This window comes from Vipera ursinii (genome assembly GCF_947247035.1).
Source record: "Vipera ursinii genome assembly, chromosome: 2".
Classification (NCBI taxonomy): Eukaryota; Metazoa; Chordata; class Lepidosauria; order Squamata; family Viperidae; genus Vipera; species Vipera ursinii.
The window spans coordinates 127,600,426-127,622,581 of record NC_139513.1 but is presented as its reverse complement, the minus strand read 5'-3'; the positions used below and the strand labels follow the sequence as shown (position 1 = coordinate 127,622,581).

General features: G+C 41.0%; 1 protein-coding gene across 4 annotated transcripts in view; it reads right to left on the bottom strand.

Annotated features, from left to right (window-relative positions):
- BAIAP2 (BAR/IMD domain containing adaptor protein 2) overlaps window positions 1-22,156 on the bottom strand; it is a 189,762-nt gene that overhangs the window by 7,468 nt on the left and 160,138 nt on the right. The window contains exons 10-14 of one of the 4 annotated variants that reach the window (XM_083354440.1): window positions 21,055-21,256; window positions 16,206-16,274; window positions 15,477-15,627; window positions 11,708-11,742; window positions 4,391-4,508 (exon numbers count right to left, since the gene is read on the bottom strand). In XM_083354440.1, coding sequence (XP_083210566.1) covers window positions 4,394-4,508; window positions 11,708-11,742; window positions 15,477-15,627; window positions 16,206-16,274; window positions 21,055-21,256 — 572 coding nt within the window. In that variant the 3' untranslated portion in view covers window positions 4,391-4,393. Of the gene's footprint in view, window positions 1-4,390; window positions 4,509-4,579; window positions 4,640-8,810; window positions 9,130-11,707; window positions 11,743-15,476; window positions 15,628-16,205; window positions 16,275-21,054; window positions 21,257-22,156 lie in introns of those variants that run through there. The other 3 variants (XM_083354443.1, XM_083354442.1, XM_083354441.1) reach the window with 3 other exon arrangements.

Here is a 22,156-nt window from a genome sequence, read left to right as displayed (position 1 = left end):
TTAAAAATGAGCAATCTTGTCCACAGAATTTCAGCTTCAAACTCAACGTGTCTGTCTACCAGTGCTGTCTAAATAGTAAACTCTCCATGATGAGGGAAAAGGGTGGGTGGGATGGGGAATTTTTCAATTCTTAAGCTAAATTACAGGAGAAATTGGATGGTGCATGCTTCATGGTTCAACTCTTATCAGCAGAGATTCTAAAAAAATATAGGAAAATGAAGCTATTCAAAGAAATCCATGCTATCCTTTAAAAAATCCACGTGCAAGAGTGTAAGGATGCACTTTATTTACGAAAGACTGTAGTCTTTTTCACTGCACTCTAGTGTGTGCCTAAGATGGTGATACAATGGAAACACCCAGCAGTCTGTTTAGCACTGTTCTATCTAAAGCAGGGCTGGGTATTCTGTAACCCTTGTGCAGGTTCTCAAGTCTCTTTTCTGTGGCTCTGCAATTCATAAGACCACATTGGCAAATAAGACCGACTGACTTTCCCACCGGGTTTAAGTAGGAAACCAAAGGGAAATTTTTTTCCTTAAATCTACTGAGCTTACACATTATTATTATTTTTTTAAAAAAAACCCAACTCTCTACACAAGATGCAAGATGCAACCCCCTCCCCACTCATTCCTATAACATCCCCATATCCACTAACTGCTGTGTTTCCTGTAATTCCTAGGTGATGGAAAGATAATGTAAAAAGAAAAAAACAGCTTATATCCCATAAAAGTTTATCTCAGTGAAGAAAAATGGAGCCTGCAGCCAAAAAAGAAGCAGGGATTCATTCCAGGTTTGGCTGCTGTTACAGGCCCATTTTTCTGAACTCGTGCTCTGTTGCTCCCAGTTTACAGAATATGCTTCACTGGGAGCTGCATTTCTCCCACATTCCCTCTGGGTTTAGAAAACCTAGAAAATACATTTCTTTCATCAGATTTTTGATTGTTAATTGAGCTTACTATCAATTTGAATATGGGTTTATATTATGTTAATTTATGTTTGAAATTGGTTATGTTTGTGTCAGATCCCCAAATCCTTTGTCAGGACCCACCCCAATTCACATCTTAGGAAATAAAGAACTCTTGGAACCAGGCTTGTCCAAAAAGGAGATTTTACTAAGATGTAGTCGATTGTGGGAATACAAGACAGGATCTGGCATTGTGTTACATTTTGATACTATATAAAGGATTCCCGTTTCAACCCCCTCCCTTCAACCCCATTTGGTCAGACTCACATTAATTAAACTTAGGTGTCAGGCCCTTCTGTGGGAAAGGGTAATCTTCTTATGCTTTTTATTGCTATTGCTTTCTTCCTTTCAGTTTCAAATGGAGATACAGACCAGATCCCTTCTTCCCTAACCCTCCCCTTTGTTGTCCCCAGTTCAAAAGGTTTTCCTTGGTCTTTGAAGATAGCCCACAGGCAGGCTGAATACACCTCTTCTCCTTCCCCCTCAGAGGATGGCAGAATCCAGGGGGAGGCACAATATTTTAAACATACATTTCTGAATGTGATATAAATGGATTCTGACATCCTTATTATTTTCCCTGCATATGTGCTCTTGCTTGGGGGCCTGCCATTGTGCTGGGATTTGCTTTCGCTTGGGATAACTTTCGCTGTCTGCTTTTCCTCTCCCTCCTTTATCCACTTGAGAAAAGACTGTGTCTGCCTTATCAGGGAGACAGTTATGGAGAAACGAAACTGGAGAAGACCTTAAGATGCCACGCCAACTGTGCCAGTTATCTGCACTTCGTTGCCACTTGTGGATTTCAAATGAACACTATGACTTTGTTGGGAGGAGGAAGATTGCTAGTTTAACTGTACCATTTAAGCCAGGCATGTCAAACTTGCGATGTCACGTGATGTTGTGCAATGTATTGGGACTTTTCCCTCATTGCCAGCAATGGGTGGGCACGGTTTCGGCGTGATGCATCCGGCCCACGGGCTAGCAGTTTGATATGCCTGGTTTAAGTGGAATTTTCCTCAGATCTCACCTTGACTTCCCTATTGTCACTAACCCCTAATAACAGTTCCTTTGGAGACAATGCCTGTTTCAAGAGTTCTGCTTTCTTGGGTGGTTAGCTGAGGTAGGTCCTTAAAGTTTGCTTTTTAACGTTCTTGTCAGCTGCCTTGACTATTTGCTAGAATGAAAAGCAGAGGGCCCATTTTAGCATTTTGGCTGGCCACCATGATGCCAAAATGCTAATCACATCTTGTTATGTCATGAGTCAACTTCTGCAATGCAAGTACCAAAGGGATGGAGTTTGCCTCAGGACATCCCAAGACAGGTGGTACCACTTTTCCCTCTTTCTTCACATGTTCATAAAAAACAAAACAACAACAACAGCAACAACAACGCTGGGGTATAAACCAATTGATTAAATAATGGTCATAGAAGAACATCAATCCTGCCCAGATCAGTAATCTTTTATTAATAAAACAACAAAGGACAGGCATTCCCTGAAGCAAGGTTTTATAATACTGTATTAAGATCTGAGTTTGAATTACGTTCAGTTCAAGGTATTTATCTGACCATAATAGTACTTTCTTTGCACAAAATTGGACAGCATTTCCAAGTGTTTTCATTCTACAGAATCAAGTACCTGTGGGAATGAAGCTCTAGAAACCAGGAACTGACAAGAGAAAGTGTTGTCAGTTACCCAGTTTCCGGTTTCTAGGGCTTCTTTCTCAGAGAAAGTGTTTCCTCTTATGTTTCTGGCAAAAGAAAGTGTAAGTTTGAGAATGCTTGCTAATCCCACAGTAACTATCCCTGGTTTGTTTTGCAATGTAATGTTTCTGCACACCAATGCAATAGCTAAATATTAACTACAAAATGTTAACAAGTAGCACGTGGGGTATGCGCAAAAGCATTATTCACATGCCTTCTTTTAAAGAGGCCACAGCTGATAAATCGATGTGTGCTGTAATCTGGAGGGATCTACAAACATTTCAGGCTATACCTAACTTACTGCATGTTGTCCCAATTCAGGTGGCTGCAGTTACCCAGCCTTGGCTGGTCTCCAAAGAGGCTAAGTATCATCAACCCAGGTTAATACTTGGATAAGTGACCACCAGAATACCCCATTGTATACTGGCACGTTTTTTAAAAACAAATCCTGGAAGAAGATATTGTTAATTTCTTACGTATTATTGCCAATAAAAGGATAAGGGTCTTCCCAGGCGGTCTGCAGAAGTAGTAGCCCAACATCTCTTCGGCGAGAGAGAAAGAGACGCTGGGCTTGCTTGCTGTGCAGACATGAAGTAGAGCATCATTTCTCTCTTGGACGCAAGCACCCATTTGCAACCAGTGCGGCTCTTTTAAAAAGGGCTGTTCAGTTCACAGCAGCAAAATTAATTATTCTATTTTTAAAGCACAGGGAATTAATATTTCCTACTTAATTATTGCAGGAGCTTAAGGTGGCCCCTTCTCCCCACAAGGGATGCTAAAATAGATTCTTGAAACTGAAAGAGAGCAGAGAAAGTCTTGTAAATGGTTCACGCTGTGACTCACCAAGGAATAGTTAACTTTTTTTTAAATAGGAAATGAGAAGGGAGGAGAGCCTGACATTTTTTTAAAAAAAAAATGTATCGCTGCTGAGCAGAGATGGAAGCCAAGATAGAGGAGAGAGAACCATATGTATTTTATTCCCATAATCCTTTAGTCCTAACCTGTGTTTCCTTCCATTGGTCCTAGGGATTGTATAAAAGTAGCTGTTTGCCAATGTGACTTTCCATGCATATATAATGAGGCAAAAATAATAATAAAATGACTGAAAACATAAACAGTTCAGAAGAAAAATTGGCTCATTACCTTGTTGGCACTCTCCAGCATCCCCTCACATACAATGGGAGCTTTTATGTGGTCACACGCATACACAAAAGCCATTTGATCATTCCAAGTTTACATTCCCATCCCTGACAAAAGTGGCAATGGGCAGTCTGCAGGTACAAGGTCCCTTTTCTCACAACCAGACCCCCGCAACTAACTGTAGCTGAAATGCCCTAGGACAAAGTCCTGGCATAAAAGACATGAAGTTAAACAAAACCACTCGGAAGGGAAAGGAAAGCCAATGAAAGCCCAAGCCCGGTGTATTTGCCAACAATATTACAGTAATTGTGCAAAAACTTCAAAACGCTCGTTGGAAACCAGAAACCCCAGTGCCCAGATTTAGAAGCTCAGTGAAAATTCAAATGTAGCAAAAAGAAAAGGTTGGGGGGAAAAAAAGAAGAACCAAGGAAAGGAGGATTTTAAGATTGGTGGATATAAGTGTGGACTGCAAAAAGGGAAGCCGGGAGATTTACTCCCAAGATCAGAGGAGCAAAAGGAACCACTTCCATTAGCCAAAGAAAGGGGACGAAATTCCAACACCGCTGGAATTGAGCCGTGCTCTGAACTGACCAGTTATCTGCAGAGAATGGAACCCTTCAACGGAGTAACTGCAACCGGTTTCCTACGCCCTCCATCTCCACCTGTGGTTCCATAGGCAACAGCATTTAAGAAGTCAGTCCAGAGCATTCTTAGGAGTGAAGTGTGGGGCAGAGGGAGAGCAGTGGGCCCGTGGGGGAAAAAAAAAGATGGTAAACTTACAACTACTGTATACACACAGTCAGGGATACATCTCAAAACCTGGCCACTTCAACATCCGGGCTGTAATGGAAAAATAGAGAGGCTGTTTGTAGAGCAGTATGTGGCAAACACGTATAGTCCATATTAATGGAGAAGGGACAAGGGTGGGTTAGGGTGGAGCCTTCACTGACCAGGCCCCTTAAAGGCAGGATATCCAGAGGAGAGATTTTTCTTAATTAGATATCAGCTAGATCGGACCTAAGAGGAAATAAAGTTTACTTTTTTTAACCTTTGGGAATGTTAATTCTTTGCCTTCCCCCACCCCCAAAAGTCAATGGCAAGAGAATTAAAAGGGAGGAGGAAATGACTTTTCGTTTTTTTCTCAATTGCCTCAGGTTTAAAAAGAGATCACTGTGTTTTGGCTCCCTGCCAGAGAAGATATTTCACTTAACGCTCTTTCCCCTAGGCGTAAAGTTTTCAGATACGTTCTTTCAAAAACCAGCCATCTTTCTCCTGGGTCTTCAGAACTTTCCAGGCACAGGTAGTCCTCGACTTATGACCAAAATTTCTGTTGCTAAGTGAGACATTTGTTAAATGATTTTTGCCCCATTTTGCAACCTTTCTTGCCACAGTTGTAAATCACCACAATTGTTAAAATAGTGACATGGCTGTTAAGTGAATCTGTCTCCCCCATTGACTTTGCTTGTCAGAAGGTCACAAAAGGTGATAACGTGACCCCAGGACACTGCAGCCGTCATAAATATGAGTCAGATGCCCAATGTTTTAATTTTGATCACATGGCCATGGGGTTGCTGCAACAGTCGTAAGTGAGAAAAACAGTCATAAGTCACTTTTTTCAGTGCTGTGGTAACTTTGAACAGTCATGGAATGAACTATTATAAGTCGAGGACTACCTGTACTTGGAATTTTTTTAAAAAATGTTTGGAATGACATTATGTCAGCATAATAACCACATGTGGAAAACTGGATGTAGCCTCCACAAAATGGAGTAAATTTCAAGTAAACCAAGTTGCAGTGGGATTTTTGAATACCACATGGACAGCAACATAATGAGGAAGAAAATAAAAGGCTAGATTGTCCCAATATTATTTTGGGATAACAGAGACATAGCTGAACATATTGTGTCTTTAGAAATCCCCACGATGCTCTGCTATAATTCCTGCACTTTCCCACTCTGCTGCCCTCCATATATCTCATTTCAGACTCTACATTATCGAGCCAGAATGACTGAAGGATGGAAGCTGTAATCCAAAAGATTAGGAGGTTATGCTCAACAGAACTGTTTATTTTTTTTTAACCTATAACAACTTTTACCTTTAACTATGCATTGGCTTCCGGTTGCCCTCCGGGTGAGATTCAAGGTGCTGGTGATGACCTATAAAGCCCTAAATGGCTTGGGTCCGGATATCTGAGGGAACACCTGCTGCCGGCATCAAGCTCCCTTCGTCCTGTGCGCTCCCACAGGGAGGGTCTTCTCAGGGTACCGCCGGTAAAAGATTGCCGGCGGACAATACCCAGGGGGAGGGCCTTCTCTGTGGGTGCGCCGGCCCTTTGGAACCAGCTGCCTGTAGAGCTTAGGACTGCCCCTGACCTTCGCTCATTCCGCCGGGACCTGAAGACCTGGCTCTTCGAGCTTTCTGGCCTGGACTGAGAATATTAACTGGGGTTTTAATTGTATTTTAATTGTTATTGGGGTTTTTAGTTTCAAGGTTAGTGTAATCATTTTAATTGTTTTTAATCTATGCAATTTGTTGTACTGTTTTAAAAAACCTTGTGAACCGCCCTGAGTCCTACGGGAGAAGGGCGCTATATAAGTTTAATAAAAAATAAAATAAGTTTAATAAAATAAATAAACTATAATTATTAGCTGTGGCTAAGGTTCTTCTGCAACAGACTCTCAGGTTCTAATGATCTGGTTCTTGGTAAATACTCTGACAAGTTTCATACCTAAGTAGTGGACCGAAGAGGCTTATTGGAAAGAGTCTTCCACCAGATATTGGTGATCAGAATTAGAACAGGAAGAGCTGGTTAACCTGTATAGGTTCCTGTCCTGGGTTTGAGCAAGTCTCTTTTTCGGTCTCAATTTTTAATATGTAGAATGGGAATAAAATAACTTGCACTCTCACAGTCATGAAGAGATGTCTGAGCATTAAAGAGAAATTGAGGAAATAGGGATTGGGCCAAAAGCCTTTTGTATTAACGAATAAACTAGCAATAGCACTTAGAGTCATATACCACTTCACAGTGCTTTGCAGCCCTCTCTACACAGTTTTACAGAGTCGGCATATTGCCACCCAAAATCTGGGTCCTCATTTTACCAACCTCAGAAGGATGGTAGGCTGAGGCAACCTTGAGCCAGCCAAGGTCGAACTCCAGATTGTAGACAGAATTAGCCTGTAATACTGCATTCTAACCACTGCACCACCACGGCTCTAAACAATCTAAGTGTGAGCGTATAATCTGCCAAGGATAAAGCCAGCTAAATAAATAGACTTTAAAAAAAAAACATTGAAGAAAATCACCCAAGCCCAACTCAACAGAGGAAGTAAAACTTTTATTCAAATATCATAGTACATGGCACATTTCTTTTCAGCTTCATTTTTTTTTTGTTGGTTTTTTTTTGTATTTGCTTTTTAGGTTTTTTTTTAAAAAAAGAAAGAAAAAGAAACACAATACTCCTCTCCATCAGCACTTTTACAGTGTTCACACAGTGCTTGTGCGTTTTCTGTTTTGCTTTGTTTTCTGTATTCTACAGAGTATCCTTGATGTAAACGTCATTTGAGCAAAGCTATGACAATGAGGATCTTACTACAGTACATATGCCCCAAGTCTATTATATAAAACAAAAGCTTTGTTAATATGTGTAGAGATAGAACTTTCATATATACAAATGGTAAAGATAATATTGCCAGCTGCTTCCTATACAGATCAAATATTTTGACTGTTTTTCACTTAATTCACATTGGCATCGCACAAGGGCATCGGCAAGTATGGTTAAAAAAAAAGTCAATATAGTGGTTAAGACAATATAGTCAAAGCCTGCCCACTTTTTAAACGCAGTTTTGACTGCACCGTTGTGGGTCACCATGTTGACTTTTTGGACCATATCCTGCAGACACCCTTTGGTCATCATAGGAATACAGCTTCAAACTGTACACTATAACCCATGGTTACCCAACCTTGGCCACTTTAAGACATGTGGACTTCAACTCCCAGAATTCCCCAGCTGCTGATGGCTGGAGAATTCTGGGAGTTGAAGTCCACTCATCTTAAATTGGCCAGGGTTGGGAAACCCTGTTGTAACCCAAAGCTGAAAGTGTTCAGTCTTTAGCATGGGTCACGTGTCTGATCGCCTGTAATTTGGTAACGGAAGAAGCAGTCCCAATCGGTAGCCATTAGTTTAAATCCTACTTTGTTTGCCCCTGAAATTAGTTAAGACACATAAAAAAGACTCTTTTTTTTAAGGAAAGGAAAGTGGTTGAAATTTCAGCAAAAAAGAAGAAAAACCACCACGTTCAGAACCGGAACTTCAAAACAGAGGCAATTTGGCCCTCCCTCTTTACCATGAAGACAAAAAAACCCCTCCAGTTTTATAAAGAGAAAGTCTTTGGATTGATCTGGCAATCTGCATAATACAACAGAAGAAGCCCTTCCCCTCCCTTCCCCTCCACTGCTCTTTTCAGCATAACTGTGAGGTAACAATACCTTCCTACAAAATATATATCATAATAGAATAGAATAATAATATAATATGCTTGTGTCTGTCATATATATACATATATATAAAACAAAATACTTTACAAAATGGAGACTGGGTTGGTGCTCAGTTTAACAGTCCAATTCTTGCTAAAACCAACACAGAAATACCCGAGCATCCCAACGCCCCTTTTTTCTTTTGACACAGAAAACTGATTTTGTGATAAAGTTGCAAAAAAGGATAGTTGAAATAACAGTACGTACATCATATGCCATGCATATTTTGTTTCCAGATTATTTTTTTAAAAAAGAAGGGGTGAATCTTGCACTTATTTTGTTATAAATGTGCAGCTTGCATTAACATCTCTGAAAAGAGAATGCATTAAGAAAAATAAAATAATTTATAAATGAGAGAGAGAGAGAGAGAGAGAGAGAGAGAGAGAGAGAGAGAGAGAGAGAGAGAGAGAGAGAGAGAGAGAGAGAGAGAGAGAGAGATGCAGCATCTTTATCTAGTTTAGTTTATCTAAATTGCATCTGGTAGTGACTGTGAAAACCAACATTCCTTATCTGGACATTTTTCTGTTCCAAAATGGGTGGTTGCAAATACCAGGGGATGGGGAAGTAGCAGCTCCAAGGGTTCCTCAAGGAGTGGTCCTCAGGGTCTCAGAGGTGAGAGGGGGAGCTGGCACTGTTGCTTTGAAAACGGGATAGGCAGGAGGAAAAATGTGCATCTCAGAAGAAAGAAGGAAATGAAGGGGACAGAGAAGCAAAACAAGGAAGTCTTCCAAGCAGCAGCTGCCATTTCTAGTCAAGGTTCCTTCTCTCACACTGTAGATACCAACGTACCACTGCCGCTGTGGAACAGAAAGAAAAAGCACACAATTCGCCCAAACTCACTTCAAAAGAGAGAGAGAGAGAGAGAGAGAGAGAGAGAGAGAGAGAGAGAGAGAGAGAGAGAGAGAGAGAGAGAGAGAGAGAGAGAGAGAGAGAGAGAAGTAATAACCAAGAGTAGATGGAAGAGCACCAAGTAAGCTGCAACGCATTGATATTGGAATTAGGAAGCAAGGGCAGAAAGAGGGTGGGCAGGAAGCAATGAGTAGACTATTGGCAGCTTCATTGCAGCTCTGAAATGGCAGCATCTCTTGGGCTCCATCTAGCAGCAGAACCCACTATGTTAGAGGTATTTGCCATACTCAGAAAACAACAGGAAAGAAAATCAGGTTGCTGCTCTGTGACATCTTTGTTGCTTCTAATTGCTTGGATATGGATTTTGCATTCATTCCTGGTTTTGTAAGGGGCATTCCCACCACTGTGTCTCAGTTTGAAGGCCACAGGGGGAAAAAATAAGTCTAACAAAATATGCAACTAGAGATGCCAGAAGAGCAAAATGTAGAGTCAACTTTTCATTCCTGCTTGAAAAAAATTGTAGTCTGTCTAACTGGAAATATTACATTTAAAACTGAAGTTTTGTCCCACTGAGCAAATGACTCATGGACGCACTGCAGAAAATGAGACATGGGTGGTGCACATTCAGTTAATTCACTGTGCCAACCATGTCTGTTGAGCACATCTACTACCCTGCATGAGTTGCAATGCAACATAAAGAACAGTCATATTTTTCTATCACTGCACACAGCAGGGGAAGCTCTGTAATAATTAACACAGTGACATTCAATAAAGCTCATCTTCCTTTTTAGATTGGCTAACAGGAAGAATGAAAAAGGATACTTTATGGAATGATGACGTGAAAGAAGCTGGGCATGAGAAAAAGCATGACCATGGCCAAAAAAACGTATCGTACATTGATATTGTACAATGTACAGAGAAATGGGATGATTACAAAGAAGAGAGCAAGGAAAAACTGAGAAAATACAAAGCAATTTTGACGGGAATCAAAATTGTTTTAGAAGTGAGTGAAAAGGAATCTCCAGTAGAGTAGGGGGGGGGAGCAGGGAGGGGGAAGGGGTTTTTTTAAAGGAAAACTATTTTAAAACTTTTCAATAAAAAAAATTGTTTTAGAAGTGAGTGAAAAGGAATCTCCAGTAGAGTAAATTAATTAATTAATGTTTTGACATTTAGTAAGGAGTAAGATCTGGATGTATGCTGTGCCCTTAGTTGTTTAATGTGTTTATGAATAAATATATAAGGAACTAGACAATTTGTGACCCACTGGGTCATTTTTCAGAGATATTTCCTTTGCCTAAACAGAGAAACAGAATAACCATGAGTGGGCAAAGAAAGAGTGATTTCTGAAGTGAATGAACTCAATTTATTCATAAATAACACACACACACACACACGCACACACACACACCAGGAAAAGTAGATGAATTTGTGCATCTTGGCAGAATTAAAGATGAGAAAATGGATGAAGAAATCTTAAGTTGTGCAAATGTTGACAAAAGAAAACTAATGGGAAATACTTTGACTGGAGGAATGAACGTGAAATGAGATGATAACAGCTGTTTATAAGATGTCCTTTCAGCTATTTAGTTATGTGGAGGTAAGAGTTGGGAATGTCAGGAAAAAATAAACAAAAGACAGTTGAATACAATGGGTAGTTATTTTGGAAAAACAAGAAAAGATAGGACCAAGAATGTATGGACATAAATGTGAACTAACTACATAAAAGGTGACCAGTGGGAAAGAAATGAGTTGAAAGAATGAACAAAATGGATAGGAAAAAAAAAGAAGAGTGAATGGATTAAGAGGAAGAAACACCAAGGAAGTTGTGGCTGGATGCAATTGACAAGAACCTTCAAAAAGGGGGTGAGAAGTTTAAAGAATGAATGTATGAAGTGAGGAATAAATATAGCAAAAGTCACGGCCACAAGGACAGAAAAGAATAATGAGATATTCCTTGTTATTTATTTGCAGCATTTTTATGCAGCCCACTCTAATGAGTCTGAGCAAGGTGCATAAACATTTTCTGCACTGGCTACCTTGAAAGGAAAAATTGTGTGGGCTATATATGTATGAGAAGCATTTCGGTTCCAGAAATATATATCCTTTTTGTGAAAAGCCCAGACCAAATCCACTCCAAAATACAAGCAATTATGCCATGTCTTACTCAGAAAACAGGAGGATTTTGGCCCCTGGACTCACCTGCACACTTTAAAAACATGTGGTTCTGTGGGAATATCTTTCATTTAAGCTTCTGCCAGGCTATGTGGCTGATCTAAGAAAGCTAATGCGAGACTGGACCTGGGAGGTTAGACTTTAATGGGAAAAATTGAAGAGCTGCAGGCTAGACTAAGAAGATTTTTAAAAAATCAACTTCTTTATAATTTTTAAGATGCTATATAGGGCATGTCAGTGAAACCACCAGAAATTGCATTTAACATCGCTTTTAAACTTTTGCCCAAACTTTAGCTTCTCCTATTGAAATTAATTTTGTAGACCCATCATGGATTGGAAAATGAAGTATCTTACCTGCTTGAGGGTCTTGCCCCATAGTCATCCAGTCCCTGTAGAAAAAAAAAACAAGGGGGGGGAGGGGATCAGCTATGGAACCATAAGGTTTTTGCCATAAAGATAGCAATGAAAGTTATGCATCTGCCTTGTCCCAACGGCCTTCCAAGGCATAGTCAGAGTACTTGGTCTCAAAAGTATGGCAAAAGATATTGGCAAAAAACAAAACAAAACACATTTGTTTCACCAGAGGGTGATCTTGTATAGCAGATCTACAAGATTAAAAATAGCCTCCAACTTAAAGACATGCAGTGCGGGATGCTAAAAAGGGACTGTGCAAAATGCTATGCACACTGCAAAAACACGCTGTGGTGAATGCAGGCAGCTTGATAGCATTTCAGTTCCTGATGGAGGAAGGCTGCATCCTCCATCCCTTTTGCATATCATCATCTTCCCTTCAGAGAGGTAGAACAGATGAAGTCACAGCCGCCATGCACAGCGAAATGCAGCCTGCTACTTTCATCGCTGTTCTCTGATACATCAAGGGAAGTGAATTAAAAATAAAAATAAAAGCGCTTATTTTTCCCTTTTGGGTGAAGTCTAATCATACAGCTACTGTGGAAGGAATGAATCGTATTTAAGACCTATGTTGTATAACAGAGTATAGGTAGTCTTTGACACATGATCGCCATTGAGCCCGAAATGTTTGCCCGCTCAGCAACACAGTTGGTGAGTGAGTTTTGCCCCAGTTTATGACCATTCTTGCCCCAGTTGTTAAATGAATCACTGCGGTTGTTAAGCTTGTAACATGGTTGTTAAGTGACTCTGGCTTCCCCATTGACTTTGCTTGTCACATAAGGTGATCAAATGACCTTGGGACCCTGCCAATGGTTATAAATACACGCCAGTTGCCAAATATTGATCACGTGACCATGGGGAAGCTCCAACGGTTGTAAGTTTGAAAACTGGCCATAAGTCACTTTTTTCAATGCCACTGTAACTTTGAATGGTCACTAAACAAATGGTGGTAAGTCAAGGACTACCTGTATTAAATTGTGAGCCTTTGAACATGGCTGACCTCCAACCCCCAGCAGCCACAGCCAGCGTCATCCAATGATGAAAATGCTGGGAACTGAAGAGCCGCCTGTTCCCCATTCTTGACGTAAAGGGAATCATAATCTTGGACAGTTCTCGGGATTTTTCTCTAGCCTGAACTAATATACCCTTACTCCTGTTCAGACCTATGAAGATATTGGGCTCAACTACAGCACTTGTACGAAGTTTTCACCTGATTACGGCAATAAATATTCTAGACAAAAACATAATATTTTAGATCTGAGGTCAGCCTGTAGTTGAAATGGAAGGACTATACTAAAATATATTCAAAGAGTACCATAGTAGCCTCTTAATTGGTATGTGGGTGTATTAAGGATAAGGCACATTCTTCTTTTGCTGTGATCTTTTCCTCTGACATGTGTCTAGCCAGAGTAAAAGGGGCTTCCGAATGAACGACTTGAGAATCAAAGCTTGCCATTAAAGAAATCCAACGTTTTTCTAGCCAAAGCCACTCTTATTTTGCAACTTATCTCTTCACAGCACACTCTGACATAGATATTTAATTCTAAAGGCCCTGAAAAAAGGATGGACTCTTGTGCTTAGAAAATCTCTGATAGCATAACCTCTTTACAGCCAAAAATTGTGCCTTCATTTTAATGTTAAGTATTCTTGGGCTGATAACATTCTTCTCAGTGTGCTACCCTTGATAGGAGATAAACATTTTAATGTGGTTTTCCAACAAAATTAAATTCACCCATCCCCTTTTGCCTACTAATGTGCACACTCCGTTTCCATGTCCCTCAGCTTATTTTCCTTGTCTCCATCCACCCACTAGCTGTTTAATCTTCTCAAATTTCCAGAGACCCCACACGGAAGGTCCAAGGGAGAGGGGATGGGGGGGAAAATAAGCATTGTTGGCCTAAGAACCATTGAATTCTGCAGCTAGATACTTGTAGAACAGCCATATGTTACCAGTTGGGTGTTTACACTGCCCTTTACTGCCAGTCTTTCTGCCTTACCCATCACTAATTTGCCAATCTGTTAATTCTTTACCTCTACTCCAGTTTGGCTTTTCTGACAGCTGTTTTCATTTTTTTTAATTTTTGAAGAAGCCTTTCATCTCACCGGCTTCTTAAGATTGAGGAGGATGGGGAGAGGTGTGGTGCCAGGATATGTGTGTTAGGTAAGCCACAAAGATGCTGGAGGCAGAAAAGAGGCTTTCGAAACCCCAATGGAAACATTGTGTTCTTGGGACTTACGGCTGTTGACCTAGAATAAGGCTGGTAGGAGGCAGGTGACACAGGGAAGAGGCCACGGGAATATTCATTAATTGCACAACCGTAGGGCATAAGGTACTCCTATAAATAATGAATACAAGCAACTGTTGGCCAGAAAGCCTCGCCTGCTTGTACGCAAACCTGTGTTATGAAACAGAATTTTTTTTAGGAATGTTCACTTCAACAATAGTGCAACCAGAGCTACTTTTAATAATAATAATAATAGAATAGAGCTGGAAGGGACCTTAGAGGTCTTCTAGTCCAGCCCCCCGCTTAAGCAGGAGAACCTACACCATCTCAGACAGGTGATTGTCTAGTCTCTTCTTAAAAATCTCCAGTGATGGAGTGCCCACGATTTCTGGGGGTAAGCTGTTCCACTGGTTGATCGTCCTCACTGTCAGGAAGTTTCTCCTTCTCTCCTTGATAAGTTTCCAACCATTTAGCAAGGCAGCCTCCTGCCTACCCACAATGTGCACACTGCACCCTTGATTTTTGGTCCAAGTTTCCTTCTGGTGATCAGCTTCAAAACATAATGGCAACTGTAACGCCATTTGATTGTTAGGTTGCATATGGAAGGTAACTTTGCAGTTTAGCACAAAGAAGGGAGAAGAACTGCTTTATGAAAGGAAGTGGGTTCACTGACTTCCCATCCTAGCCTTCAACTTTGTAGAAGAAGTTTTCAAACAATTTCGCAGGCAATGGAAGAAGTTATCAATAGCATTACTAAGAAACAGCACCACAAGGATCCAATCAATTCAAATAGATATAAACTCCAACGATTGGGGGGGGGGGCGAGTTGGGAATCTTGTTGGTCACAGCCCGAAGAAATATTTGACAGATTCAATCATTTCATCACAAAACCTCTCTATCGTACAGGGAAAAATAATGAGTTCAGACAGATATTGCAAGTTGGCTTAATTGAAAACAAGAGCTGGTAGTCCATTGGTGGGCTAATCTCAAGTTTGTTCCATTCAACCACAGTTCATAGTTTCACTCACACATTGTGCTGAGCCATGCTTATGGCTTAGTAGTCTGTGAACCAGACTTCTTGTTTGTTACCCAAATCACAAAGTGTGACTCAGCTAGAACCCTCTCATTTTGTTGTACCAGCTGTAGAAAACGTTGCAGTGCCAATTTCTCCTTTACTCTTCCTAATCAGAGCAGCTATATTTAAAGGATCTAAGGCCCATTTAATTCTCACCAACTCATACACCCATTTGATTTAAGCTATTTTTTGATGGTCAACAACCATTTCAAACTTTTAGTAAAAATAAAGATAAAACATACCCAACCAGAAGTACAAGAAATGGACCCCTGACACCTGCAGAATGCTGATTACCACCTTCCTTCTCCACTGATGGAGCCTTAGAATCTACCTCTGGCAGATCCCCTCCTGATTGGCGTATTCACTCACAATGGTTACGCCTCCTCTCGTCTCAGTTGAAAAAGTGTCTCACCTGGGGGAACGCTGGCACTGCCACACTGTACGGCCTCTGTTTGAAAGTGCTGACATTCGGTGACTGGAAAGTTCGGGAGGACATGCTGTAATCTGGAGGGGGGATATCATCTTTGTCCAACAGGTTACCTGTACTACTGCTTTTCCCCTGGCTGAAGACATAAATACATTTAGTCAGCATCTCCTCTGCGGCAAAACTGTGCAAACAGAGTACACTTTATAAGCCATTAAATCTTGGCTCATTTCCTTGGATGCAGACAAAATTAGGATTCTTCAGATTCTCTTACTCCCACACGTCTTTCCCCATGGGAGCCTGCTCAGAATCACTAAGGTAACATCCTCCTCTTGTCACCACCAAGGCCTGGAGCTTTTCCATCTGGGGCCATAGGCGTTCATTACGTTTCACCATATGAAACACTGTCATAGGACTTTTTCCAGCAAATTCACACTGGCTTGCTCCAGATCATACATGCATGCGTACACATATATATGTATCTCTGTGTGTACAAATACATGGACACACGTATTTTCACAGCAAAGCCTGAAATCCTAGTTCAAGAAACAGGAACCCAGTCTAATAAAATTCCTCTTGAAAGATAAGCCAGAAGAGGGCAATGCAGGACAGATACCGCTTCTGGCTAAGTAAACACACAGGGTTTGTCTGTTTTGAGTATAAACATTATTCAAATGTCAGATGATTACATTGCATCGTTCAAAAGAACTTTCTTACCTCATATGTAATCTATCGCTTCCATCGCTGTCCAGCACACGTGTGTAGGAGAAAGGAAACCAGCCTCTCCTACAACACAGGTAGAAAAAAAAGAACAAAAATATCCAAGGTTTTTCCCCCCCATTCAGTGAAGAGGATACTGAAGAAGGGATGTTAAGTCATTAGAATTTCAGTATTATGTAGCCAAAACAGAGATGCCTATTCTTGAATTTCAGCTACAGATAGCCCACTTGTCTCAATACATTGTAGAAACTTCCAGGACGTATAAGCCTCAAAGCCTAGTGCTGTGGTTAAGATGAACCAATCTTGCCTGTGTTCCCACTATAACCTCAGTTTGGACGATAGACAGGTGAAGCAGAAAACAGAATGTGTCAGAGAAAGAGAGGCACAACAGATACTGTCTTCTCAGCCCTAAGCCTAAAGACAACACAAGTGAGATCCAATGAAGTCCTGTTCTTTATTTGTTTCACCTGGTTACTAGTTAGGAAATTTCTTCTTAGCTCCAGGTTGCTTCTCTCCATGATTAGTTTCCATCCATTGTTTCTCATTTTGCCTTCTGGTGCTTTGGAAAATAGGTTGACCTCCCCCCCTCTTCTTTGTGGCAGCCCCTCAAATAGTGAAATACTGCTGTCATGTCACTCTTAATCCTTCTTTTCACTAGACTAGATAAACCCAATTCTTGCAACCGTTCTTTATATGTTTTAGTCTCCAGACCCCTAATTATCTTTGTTGCTCTTTTCTGCACTATTTCTACATCTTTTTTTTAATATGGAGACCAAAACTGGATGCAGTATTCTAAGTATTCTTACTAAGGCTTTATAATAAGGCCTTAGTAAAACCACACTTAGAATACTTTATATATTTATAAAATACTTTATATATTACTTTATATATAATTTATATATTATTTTCAACTAAATAATAATAATAATAATAATAATAATAATAATAATAAGAAGAAGAAGAAGAAGAAGAAGTTGGAAGGGACCTTGGAGGTCATCTAGTCCAACCCCCTGCTCAGGCAGGAAACCCTATACCATTTCAGGAAAATGGCTGTCCAGTCTCTTCTTAAAAACTTCCAGTGTTGGAGCATTCACCACTTCTGGAGGCAGGTTGTTCCACTGGTTAATTGTTCTAACTTAATAAACAAAATCTTGCCAGACTAAAGCTATACCCTGGTGTGCCTACTCTGAACCTCTTTCTACCTCCCCTATCCCTCTCCTGGTCTGTCTTTTGTTTCGGGCCCCTCTCTGGAACGTGCTACCTCTTCCTTGAGAAGCCACAGTGCTCTTCCCAACATGCCGCCCCTCCTTCTCCAGCTGCATATTTCATCACATATCTGTACTATTCAAAAGCCCTATTCACTGAACTACCTTTTGAGTACCCACAAAGCTTTTCCTATGATTTCCATTTTCCATGGGAAGAATCCAGAATGCCTCTTAATTTTGTTGAATAAATCAAATATCCTCCATTTGAAAAATGGAGCCTTGGTGGAGCAGTGGGCTAATGCCTCCTTAAGTAACACCAGCTGCCTGCAATTAGTGCAGGTTCGCATCCCACCAGGCTCAAGGTTGACTCAGCCTTCCATCCTTCCGAGGTAGGTAAAATGAGGACCCAGATTGTTGAGGGCAATAAGCTGACTTTGTAATAATGCCGCTTGGTGTGTGTGTGAAAGCCCTAATAAGCAGGCATATACATAGAATGAAGGCTACTGCTAAGCTTGTAAGCCGCCCTGAGTCTTCGGAGAAGGGCGGGATATAAATGGTATTTTTTAAAAAAGACATTTTTTTTAAAAAAAACCCAATAAAGAAATTGTAACTTCAAAATGCTTACCGAGTTGTTTACTTTCCATTCTATGACATGACAAAAGTTTACTAGGCAGTAGCAGGTTGGGGGTGGGATGGGGTGGTGTCATCCTCTCTTCCTATAATTCTTATTATTTTTTTAATTGTTTTTATTTTAATCCCATTTATATCCCGCCCTTCTCCGAAGACTCAGGGCGGCTTACACTCTAAGCACAAATCAATGTGCTTAGCAGTAGCCTTCATTCTATGTATATGCCTGCTTATTAGGGCTTTCGCCCCCCCCCCAAGCGGCATTATTACAAAGTCAGCTTATTGCCCCCAACAATCTGGGTCCTCATCCTACCTCGGAAGGATGGAAGGTCCAGAAGATTCAGGAAGAATGGTGATGAGGTGATGGAGGCCCGGGGGTGAACTGTTTGGTCGCTTCTTTCAATGCGTAGGGAACCATGGGCAGCTTTTTAGAAATATGGTCCCTTCCATATGCATGAACTGCACCAATCTGGAATCAGTGCAGTATCTCTCTGTGCCCTTGACTCTGTCAGTCATGGAAGATCTTTTACTCCCAGATCAGCTGCCCTTTCAGAAGATAGTTATTTCCCAGTGGTGGGAATTCTTGCCTCATCTTGCCTTCCAATTTCTTAGATTCCTCACAATCCTCCCAAAGTCAGGGAGCCATTACACCTTAGTATCCTTCCCCACCCTGCCAACGTGACAGCTTTGCTGCCTCAATGCAGCAACTTTGCATTTGTTTTTCCTTGCCAGAAAACAAATGCAGGGAAGCAAAGGCAAGGAGGGAGGGGGCAATAAGACACCAGTTGAGCAGCCATTTTTGAACTCCCCTCCCATTGGCCAGCTGGGCAGAGGCACCGGCAAGCTTCATGGTAGCCAAGAAGTGTGATTGGAATTGAGAACTTGGGGAGTGAAAGCACTAGCAATGTAGAAGTGTCTTCAGACTGATTTATAAAGAATTGAATGTATACTTTACCTGTTGATTGTTTTAAAAGATGTTCAAAATATCACGTTATTGAATGCGGGTGGTTTGCCAGTGAACTTTAGCAGAGTGACTTTGGGATCATGTAACAGGGTGATGATGCAAAAAAGGGCTGGAGGCATGTTCAGCACATGTGTTACAGTAAGAGGGGAACCTTATAACAGAAGGTAGTATTTGAGTACAGATGGTCCTCGACTTACAACAGTTTGTTTAGTGACCATTCAAAGTTACCTTTTGTGACCTTCTGACGAGCAAATTAGTGGGGAAGCCAGATTCACTTAACAACGGTGCTGCTAACTTAACAACTGCCATGATTCAGTTAACAACTGTGGCAAGAAAGGTCATAAAATCAGGTAAAACTCATTGACAACTGTCTTGCTTAGCGACAGAAATTTTGGGCTCAATTGAGCTTGTAATGTTCAGGACTACCTGTATTTAGAATGAGTTAATCTTGGATCTTTTCAAGGAATGCTGCTAATACATGTGGCAGTTACCCAAATGGCCACAGGCATCTTACTGCCATCTGTGCTTTTACTTTGTGGAGCAAGATTATCCTCCTGCCCAAGTTTATTGGGCACAGTCTCACCAGCTACCTAGTTTCACACCCTGCCAGCTTTCTGGCTCACCCTGTGGACATTAACTTGGACTAAAAAAAGGAATGACCAGGTCAGCAGACTTCCACCCTCATGACTGCCCTGCAGTTCCAAGGCTTCCTAATCTGATTTTGCTAATTAAGCCAACCCTTTGCATGGCAACTGGCATCTGTTGTAAAGCCAGTCACAAATTGCATGGATGAAAGAGTAAAGGTATGGCCTTGGTGGAGCAGTGGGCTGATGCCTCCTTAAGTAACACCAGCTGCCTGCAATTAGTGCAGGTTCGACTCCCATCAGGCTCAAGGTTGACTCAGCCTTCCATCCTTCCGAGGTAGGTAAAATGAGGACCCAGATTGTTGGAGGCAATTAAGCTGACTTTGTAATAATGCCGCTTGGGGGTGTGTGTGAAAGCCCTCACAAGCAGGCATATACATAGAATGAAGGCTACTGCTAAGCTTGTAAGCCGCCCTGAGTCTTCGGAGAAGGGCAGGATATAAATGTAATAAAAATAAAAAAATAAAAATAAATATTTAGTGAACAATTGAAAACGACTGCAGCTCCAGATTTAGAGCTTTAAATACTGAGATGTGGGTAAGGAGAGAAGAAAAATTTTTTGATAAATATTCAGTATCTATGAAGGAGCTTACCTACACAATTGTTGCCAAGGAAGACTTTTTTTTTGCCCTAATCTTAAGCAAACCTATTATGCCAAAGCAAACCTGCTGGACCAGTCCACCCCAGCGACAGCTTTTATTCCTAGTTACGCTACAGACTCTCCAGGAATTAAAAGCCTGCAATTTCTGTCCTCCCTCTTCGGTTTTTTTTTTTTGGCATTCCCCAGCATGGGAGCTGTGTTGTTGAGGGCAGAACTGTTTATTACACATTCCGCTTCTTGGCACATCAACTTCAGCTTTGGCTACCAGAGCAAAGATTTCCAAATCAGGGTAAGGAAAAAAAGTTCATCAGAAAGTCACACTATGTTTTAAGCACAAAGAATACTAATTTGTCTTAGGCTCAAAGTTTATCAGAGTTCCCTAATGTAAAATATTGACTTGCAGTGTTTCTCTTCTCTCTTTCTCTGATTTTGCATTGGCTTTTTAAGACAGATGCAAGATGCTGGAACTCTTGTTGCAATTTCTGCAGCAAGGCCACACTGGGGAAAAGACCATAATGACAAAGAGGATCACATCTGAGACAGCCCATGCTTTGCTCTATCTACAGCACCCCAGATGGTACCCCTGAACCTTGGGAACAAAAGGCAGCGTGGCTTTGTGTGTCTGAGGATGGCTCAGAGTAGGCAATTGGCACCACCCTTCCGGGGCTCTGAGAGGTTTAAAAGTTACAGTCCATAACATTGTTATTGCCCGCCGCTGTGCTATGAAAGCAACTGAATGCTAAAGAAGACACCTTAAGAAAAGAAAAACCAATTTTGAAGCCCACACATTAACAAGCATACTCACAATTTGGACTTTTCACTCTCTCCATAATGCCAGCCATCTCGGGCCTCAGGCACTAGCAACGTAATAAGGTCCCCCTCCTTGAAGCTCAGAAGGGTGCCGTTGTCCCCAGCAGCATGAGAGAAGATGGCTCGCACTCTTGTTCGGCCATTCTTTTCTAGTCCTGCCGCCATGGAGCTGGAACGGGGAAGAGTCTTGTTTTCAGCTGAAAGACAAGACAGAGACTGAGTCCACTCTTTTCAATAAATAACCCTTTTCCTGTTATTATACTTCTTTGCTAATACTTCAGTTACCAGAGGAAGTTTGTCAAATGTTTTTTTTTTTTTTTGAAAAACAAAAGACTGTGGATTGCGGATTTATAGATAGTCCGCTCGACTCACAAATTCATTCGGTAAATCACAGCAGCACTGAAAAAAGTGACTTACAACTGGTCCTCACAGTTATGACTCTCACAGCATACCCACATTCGTGTGTTTAAAATTCAGGTGCTGGCAACCAGCATATATTTAGGATATGTGATTGCCATTTGCAACCCTCCCAGACAGCTTCCGAAAAGCAGAATCGATGGGGGAAGCCGGATTCATTTAATGACCTCATGATTCACCAAATAACTGCAGTGATTCACTTCACAACTGTGGCTAACAGGTAGTAAAATCATAATCATCTCTTAATCATAAATGTCAATGAATTTGTAAAGCAAAAGAAAATAACTGAATTTCCTGGTAAAACACCCACACAGATATGATGTACTGAGCGACCTGCTCTTAAAAACAAACATTAGCTAGTGCTAGATACCTGTGCATTATGTAAAACGATTAATAGTAATTATGGCATAAAAGGAAGCAATGAAAATTGTATTTTTGTTTTTATGGTTCTGTTAGTGGTTCTGTTTGAATTATTTTGATTGCTTAGCTCTGTGTTTTAATTGTGTGGATGCCAACCAGAGTCACCGGCGCAAGATGGTTGGCTATATAAATTCAATAAATAAATAATAGCATAGTAACCTTATCATGTCCCATGCAATAAGAACTTTGTTTCCTGCTGGAACCAAGCAACACAGCAGTAGTATCGGGGCCCACATAATCTCAGTACTGTAGGTGTTAGC